Here is an 8,231-nt window from a genome sequence, read left to right on the forward strand (position 1 = left end):
TGAGGGACGTGGGAACATAAAGCTAGGAGCAAGAGGCAGAAATCAAGTATGCGGCTAATGCTTTTGCTCACTTCTCTGAGACTTCCGCATCAGGTATATCTTTCTTCACATCTTCTTGTAAGATTATGATGTTCAAAATCATGACGTAAGTTGAAGTTTACAAAATGGACCTCTATATAGGGACTCTTTTAACCTAGAACAGTTATTAGTTTTTCATTTAATTCTTGTCCACTCAAATATTAAGAGAATTCAATTGTGGTTTGAAAACGCTGCAGAACTGGATGCGAAGTTGCTTCAAGATTTGTACTCAGACTTCAAAAGGTATTTCTTTAGTTATATTTTCAGCACAAGTTGCATATTCTACATGGTTGTATTTCTTATCTATTATTATTTAAAGAAAATAGTCAAAAGCCCTCCCTAATCTATATCCAAATTTTTAACTATAGACCTTAACTTTATAGTCCTATTACCCCTGAACTATTTAAAATTGAAATAATTACACTCTTAAAAATCCACAATCACATCTATTATTATTTAGAGAAAAATAGTCAAAAGCCCCCCTAATCTATATCCGAATTTCCAACTATAGATCTTAACTTTATGGGAGTCTTATTACCCCCTGAACTGTTTAAAAATAAAATAATTATACCCTTAAAAATCCACAATCACATCTATGTTGACCAGTGAATTGCACACGTTTGACATGTGAAAATTTGATTAATTTATTAATTTTTTTTTTAATAATTCTTTCCCTCTTTCTCCTATATTTCCCCCATTTCTTCAAATTCCTAAAGTAATTGCACTATTACTGTAAACATCAAAGTCCATCGGAGTTGGCTTGTGAGCAACAAAGATGAATAGTGATGGCGGAGCTTGTCGAGCGATATTCAAACTTTGCTCGCCAGAGAACCTGAACGACAAACTAAAAAAAGTGAGGGAGAAAGAAAGAGAGAGGACGAACGGAGGAGCAGAATTGCCATTAATGGAGGTCAACTGAGACGAGTCCTCCTCTTAGAAAAGATGAGGAAGAGCCAATGATGCATTTCATGTCATCGTCGACGACGTCAAATTTGAAGAGAAAAAGGTTATTCATCATCGATTGAACAATTAATTAGATTGACAACATGTGGATTCTGAGATGTAGTTGATTGATTGAGATTTGAGAAAAGAAAAAAAATTCTCTTTTGGGGGTTCAATTGGATTTGATGTAAATCCAATTTGATTTTTTTTCAAATCAGATCAAATCCTTTTAGGGTGATATAAATACATGTCATTTTATCTATAATTGATTTTATTGATTTTTCAAGTTTTTACATGAGAGTCTAAAAACTTGTGTGAAATCAACAATGGAGAAGATGGTGGTGACAGTGGTGACTTAGAGATGGTGAATGGTGAAGGAATTTGGTCTTGCTACGAAGAAAAAAGACGATAAATAAGAAAAAAAAGAAAAATTTAAAATACATATATTTATGAAAAGAGATATTGAAAATAAAGTTTTAATATTTATTTTTTGTGCTCACTCTCTCAAAGAGAGTGAAATACACTCACTTTACCAGCTAAGCATTTAGGGAGGTAACAATTTAAATTTTAAACACTCTAGAGGGGTAATAGGACTCCTGTGAAGTTAGAGTGTGTAGTTGAAAATCAGGGTATAGGTTAGGAAAGCTTTTGACTATTTTCTCTATTATTTATGTAATTAGTAAAGATTATTGAATGCTTTCACTATGTGATATTTTCTAAGTCAATATATATATAAGATTACCTTTTCTACAAACCCTATTTTTCAAGACTTTGAAGTTTTTGAAAGTGCTCTTGTGTAAAACATAAAGTAGCTAGAGATATTAATACTTGTATTTAATAGAAGGAAATATACAAAAATCTTCATCAAAGGCTTACCTTACAGCGTATGATAGTTAGCACTCCTTATCTCTAGAATCTAAAAAATTATCAGAAGATTTGTAAGTTTTTCTCTTCATGATTATAAATTTTAAAGGCTATAAAAGTAACTTGTGATATCTCAATAATTTTGTACACATATTCCAATAATTCAATTATTCTTATGTAGTCCTTCAAGCAATTTTAAACAAATGAAATTACTTTTTAGATTCATAATTACTTCAACCCGAATCAACTATAAAAATTTATACAGACTATTAAAAAACTAATTTAATTTGATGTAAAGGAAAGTCATCAAAATACCATCTACAAAAAGAAAAATACTCTTGAATCGTAATTTTATATGATGTGAAGTTGAATTAATCATAACAATAAATTTCGAGCCCAACTAAGAAACTAAAAAAGGAGGAAAATAATGATTTGAGCAAATTTAGAAAAAAACTTCAAAGAAAAAATTAGCATAATCAAATTGTAGTTGGATACTTTTTGTAATCATAATTTTTATTTTTTTCACACTTTCATAGTTTATACTTTTTCCTTTTTATTTATCCTAGTTGTCAGTTCCTGACCCCACTCCCTTCTATCCCACCCCCTTTCCAACACCCACTTCTTAACCTTTTTATTTTTATTTTTCACCTTATGTTTCAATTTAATTTAAATTGCACATTGCAGAGTGTTTTGGAGATGACGCATTTCATAGTTTATACTTTTTTTTTGGTTATCTTAATTGGCATTGCCTGACCCCTCACCCCCCGTCCACCCCACTTTATATATATATTTTTTTCTCACTTAATGTTCGAAACATATATTAGAGCCCCAATTAATTTTATAATTTTTCACCTGGTGTTCAAAGCAAATATTGAAGTCAGAATAGAATTCATTCATGATTGCGCATTTCATAGTTTATACTTTTTCCTATTTTTAGTTATCCTAATTGGCATTGCCTGACCCCCCAACCCCGTCCACTCCCTACCCCCAATCTATACGTTATATATATTGAACATTCTCTCCACGCCAAAAACCTCCTCAAACCCCCTCTTTGAGCTTTCAAAATCGTACCAAAATGCCTCGAGCATCAAAGAGAAAATCTGACTCACCCAAATCTACTTCTGCCAAGTCTTCTCGCTCGGAGTCTGTCACCACTGGTAAATTCTTGTTTTTTAGTGATGTATCCTATCTATGTGATTAGTTGTTGGTACTGTTCATTTGAAGTTTTTTTTTTGGGTTTTTTTCTTACTGATGAAGGCTCTTTTTGGGGGTCTTTTAAAGTTAAAATCTTGGTTAATGAGTTGGGGTTTATCTTGTTTCCTGATTCTTGAAATGGGGATTTGGGGATATGGGTACCAAGAAATAGAAAAAAAAATTGCACTCAAAGGGTGTGACTTAGCTCTAACCATGAGGTATAAAGTTTGAATCTTGTAGAATTAGTTGAGATGCACGCAAGCTAGTCTCGATGCCAGTTTTATTAAAAAGAAATGACTTTAGTGTTTTTGGGTTGTTCCATTGATATCAAGTGGGTGTTTTTCTATACTGGAAACAAGTTGAGTAGGATAGATATAGAGGAGGCACATAAGGGTGTGGTCTAGTGGTCAATGAAGTGGGTGAGAACCATGGGGTTTTGAGGTTCAAATCTCAGCAGAGGTAAAAACAGTGATTTCTTTCCATGTGTCTAAGCCTTCGGTGGATAGACTTATCTAGTACATGTATTTAATTCTTGCATTTATAATCAAGTGGGTGATTATGGATATTGGAATGAAATGGACCGAGTGGATATAGAGGATTGATAGAGCTGAGTTTGGAATTTGAGTCTTAGTTGAATAATTGATCTATATCAATGGAGGGGTTGAATTTTTTTGCTGATCTTAGAAAAGTATATGCCTCATCATGTATACTGTGATTGTAATTTCTAAAGGAAGCATAAGATTCAACCTGCATTGTTTTTCTTAATCCCTAGTTTGAATAAATCTCGAAATTAGGTAAATTTAAATGTTCGAGGACACAATGCAGATCAATACTCTTTTATTCGAATTTTTGTAGCTTGTTTGAGATTAATGATATCCAAAATCCCATGTGAAGACCAGAATCCAGAGATTAATGATTAATGATATACCATTGTTGCATTAATTTTTTGACTGGATACAGTTGTAGAACATTAGATATGGCAGTCGAGCCTGGATTCTGGTCTTCACATGGGATTGCTGTAAGAAGCTAATGAAGTATAAGTAAAGTGCCTTTTCTAAACTAAGGCAAGGAAAGTTGATTTATTTACTGTGGATACTTTTAGTTTTATACATTGTTTTCTGATAATTATTCTAACGTATAGTCCGAGCCAGAATTTGGGAGTTTATGGGTTCTAAAGTCCAATAAAGGCAGCTTCGGTTTTGGATAAATTATTAAGTGAATGTCTTAACACAACTATAGGAGTTTGGCCACAGATACTAGGTTCCTCCGAACCTGTAGCTTTCTCTCTAGCTCCTCTCCTGTCCTAACTCTATATTTGAAGTGCTAAATTTATCATGCTTCAGCTTCAGTAGTCTTAAATTGTTTCTGTTATTCATAAACATGACTTTTGGATGTCCCACCATAAAATTTAGTCTCAATTTATTTCAACTTCCATTTGATATAAGCATACAAATGTTTTCTATCTTAATTTGCAAGTTCTGATCCAACATCTGCTCATCTATTTATGAAATTTTGTTAACAATGTCGAAAGACCATGGTATGTGATGATTCAACTTTGGATAAGGTTTCTTTTTCCCTGAAGTGTTACCGTTATGTTACTTTGCCTTCAGCTATAGTTTCCTGACAAATTCATTGGTGTATACAGCTTCAGGCAAGACTACGAAGTTCGAGATGTCTGTCGATAATCTTTTTCAGAAGTATGCCAATAAGTTGCTAGGCATGATTGAGTGAGTTCCTTTTTCCAGTTGCTAATCTATTGTTCGTATGTTTCCCAAGCTTTTCTACTTTAACAAATAAAGTTGCATCTATGCTAATTGTTTTAATCCACGATTTACGTAGCCGAACAGTGAATATATGATGATCTCCTGGGTCTTAAGTACATGGTTAACATTGTCTTCCTTCTGTGCATCTATCTTCGGTAGCTGCAGGAGTTGTTTGTTTTTCTGCTACTGCAAAAGTTGAGCGAATGCCACCATATTTAAGTGGCTAGGCACTGAGCCAGTGTGTTATAGGGTTCCTGAGAATGTCAATGTCCATATGTTTCATGTGAATGGGTTATTAACTAGCATAAAATTACTTATATACAAAAAATACTAGCATTAAACTATAATGAAAGTCACTATGTACTTTTCTATTTGTTGCTCTAATTGGATCATATCACTGAGTGGAATTGTATGAGATGGCAAGTGTTTGGTGGTCTAAATACTTTGGATTCTATAAGGGTTTCTACCAAGTTGCTATATCAAGTAGGTCTTTCCTTCTATCAAAATGTCAGTATAATTTTTAGAGTTTTAATTCTTTAATCCTAGCATTGAACTGAGATGCGATAACTTTATGAATGAAGTTTTTAACAATTGATGCGATTAAGGTAACAGAGGTAGATTGTGTCATCAGTATCTTTTAATTAATGTTTGAAAGTAATGGATTTTGGAATCTTCGTTAAGTTTTTGTTTGTTTTTGTTTGCACAGTCCAGAGGGGATTGAGGAACTATGCTCAGATCTTGGAGTAGATCATACAAATGTCAGAATTTTGATGCTCGCTTGGTAAGCCATTTGCTGCCAATATGTGTCTGTGAACAATAATTTATTTTTGAGGAAATGTTGTGTTTCTGTAATCTGTATAACTTACTATTCACATGGATCAGGAAATTGAAAGCCGAAAAGCAGGGATATTTTACTCAGGTAAGATACTGCTATTTATTTATTAGGCACTTAAAAAGTTATAAAAGAACAAACAGTGAATTCTGAACCTAGTAAGAGTTGGGCAGCTTGGGTTATGACCTGTTTTTTAGCCCATTTTAGCACAAGTAACTTTTGGGCGGGTAATCCAGCCCAACCCACCCATTTGACACCCCTAGTATTAGACATTTCAATGTGTTCTCTTTTTGTGATGTATTCACAAGGATGATGTATCGTTGGAATTTTCTGGTGGTTGGTCCTTTTTTGATTATCAGTATTTTGCTTGTTCTATCTGTTGATAAAACTACATTCTCATTCCGAGTTGGCTTTGGCATTTGCTCATGGATCAATATGGTGCATTTTTCCTCTGTGACTAATTTAGTTCTTCTGTATCGGAAATCTGTTCTAATTGTCAGGAAGAATGGAGAAAAGGCTTAAAAGATCTCCAGGTTGATACTATTAACAAATTGAAAAAAGCCCTGCCAAAATTAGAAGCAGAGGTATGTTGTTGTCATCTCTTTGTTAACTTATGTGGGATAATTTTGCAAGATTCTAATACTCATGTAGCTGACCTTGGATCATTTACATATTCAGGTTATGATGCCTGAAAATTTTGAGGATTTTTATTCCTATGCTTTTCGTTACTGCCTTACTGGTAAACTTCGCTTTGATAAACAAATATGTAGCCTAGTAGGTTTTTCATATATTTTTCGATGTTTATGTCGCATTAATCTTGATTAAGCTAATACATTTACTGACATGTGCCTGGTTTGTCTTTCTCAGAGGATAAGCAGAAGTGTGTGGACATCGAGAGCATTTGTCTACTGATTGATCTTGTTTTGGGGCCCCAATTCCGGGCTCAGGTTGACTCATTTAGTGAGTTTCTCAAGGTAGGTACTCACTTACATGTTCTGAATATCTTTTGATTTTACATATGTATAGTTTATGATATAATTGCCCGAAGGACCCTAGCATTTAGGCTTTTATACTGTTAGGAAAATTAAGTTATAACAATGATGTTAGTCTTTAAGTTTCACGTCTTATTTAATTTGACAGCACTGATTCTCTGTCTTTTTCTTCATACTAGAATCAGACTGATTATAAGGTGATCAACATGGATCAATGGACAAATTTTCTTCGATTTTGCCAAGAGGTAAACTACTTTTTGTTACATAGTTCCTTCTAGCTTAGAAGGAAATACGGTTAGTGAGAGCTCATTTAGCCAACACCAACTTAAAAGATGTTCCATGTTTTCCTCTATTTTCCTATTTGCATTTTTGTCGGATTTTCCTTTCCGTTTTGTAGTTTACATTTTTGATTTGGCTGCCAATGGCCTAAGGCACTATATAAATACCAATGTCAAACTATGTAATTCAGGGTGATATGATTAGACGAATGGGACCAAATTCGAACTTGTGCCAAACATTGAGGACCATTGAAATAATTTTATTCTATATTTCCCACTTCTCTTCTACTGTACATTATGCAAATGCTAATCTAGCAGAACAATAGATTTCACTTTATTGAATCTCTTTACTAATTGTTTTTTCAAGTAATCTTTGAATTTTGTCATGAACCTAATTGCTGGTCATTCTTTTTGTCTTTTTGCAGGTTAGCTTTCCAGACCTTGAAAACTATGATCTCGACCAAGCATGGCCTGTGATTTTGGATAATTTTGTTGAGTGGATGAGAGAAAAGCAAAACTGATCTCCACGAGATGAGTTCTTGTAAATGCTAACAAAAAGAATTTGAAGTGTGTGCACGTGACTTTTGCTTGCACGATTCATTACGGCTGCACCATTCAGTGTGAAGCTGGTTTTCTTTCTGCTACAGAACTACAAGCCTGAGGAGGTTGAGGGGGATATACTAAGTTTTTTCCCCTGAAAAATGCTTGTAGGAGCCTTTGTGATTTTTTCGTTTTGAGTTACAAATGAAATGTATGCTGCTACTTTTTTTTTTTTTTGGTTAACTTGTTTCTTGATTTTGGAATTTCACTAGTTACACAGTGATATGGATCATTTGATCCTTATATGTTGGTCATACATGTGAATGGAGGTAAAAAAACATCTTGAAGTGAAACTAAATGTGGTTTATCTGTTACTCTTTGCTTCTGAGACAAAATCTTCCAATATTTCAAAGTCAGCACATATGGACTTGTTACTTGTGTCGAGGGTCTATTCGAAACAACCTCTCTATCTTCATAAGGTAGGGGCAAGTTGGGTACATGCCATCCTCCCCTGACCGCATTTGTGGGATTAGACTGAACGTGGTGTTGTTGAGCACATATGGTCTTAAACTATGATAACTCTTGTATGAGGCTATAGCTTCATCCCCTCCTCCCTTCCCTCATATCTAGCTTGTCCTAGTGATAGATTTAGTTGAGATATAGTCCAGTAACCTTCTCTCATGCACAATTCCTCAAAAATAGTCTTCATTGTATCCTAATTTAAAAACTCTGGGGCTTTGGTCTAGTG

General features: G+C 34.0%; 1 protein-coding gene across 1 annotated transcript; it reads left to right on the forward strand.

Moving 5' to 3' along the window:
- The first annotated feature begins 2,802 nt into the window (after positions 1 to 2,802).
- Positions 2,803 to 7,899, forward strand: LOC129893071 (uncharacterized). The gene is made up of 9 exons (XM_055968563.1): positions 2,803 to 3,041; positions 4,724 to 4,805; positions 5,548 to 5,622; positions 5,724 to 5,760; positions 6,174 to 6,257; positions 6,352 to 6,412; positions 6,541 to 6,647; positions 6,845 to 6,910; positions 7,369 to 7,899. The coding sequence occupies exons 1-9, from the start codon at positions 2,960 to 2,962 to the stop codon at positions 7,462 to 7,464; spliced, it is 690 nt and encodes a 229-aa protein (XP_055824538.1). The 5' UTR covers positions 2,803 to 2,959; the 3' UTR covers positions 7,465 to 7,899.
- Positions 7,900 to 8,231: the final 332 nt, after the last annotated feature.

This window comes from Solanum dulcamara, chromosome 6, assembly GCF_947179165.1.
Source record: "Solanum dulcamara chromosome 6, daSolDulc1.2, whole genome shotgun sequence".
Classification (NCBI taxonomy): Eukaryota; Viridiplantae; Streptophyta; class Magnoliopsida; order Solanales; family Solanaceae; genus Solanum; species Solanum dulcamara.

Bases quoted from the DNA above. Each gene is read 5' to 3' on its own strand.
- LOC129893071 (XM_055968563.1), top strand. From the start codon at position 2,960: ATGCCTCGAGCATCAAAGAGAAAATCTGACTCACCCAAATCTACTTCT. The intron at 4,806-5,547 runs GTGAGTTCCTTT...TTGTTTGCACAG, and splicing joins AAGTTGCTAGGCATGATTGA to TCCAGAGGGGATTGAGGAAC. The intron at 6,648-6,844 runs GTAGGTACTCAC...TCTTCATACTAG, and splicing joins CATTTAGTGAGTTTCTCAAG to AATCAGACTGATTATAAGGT.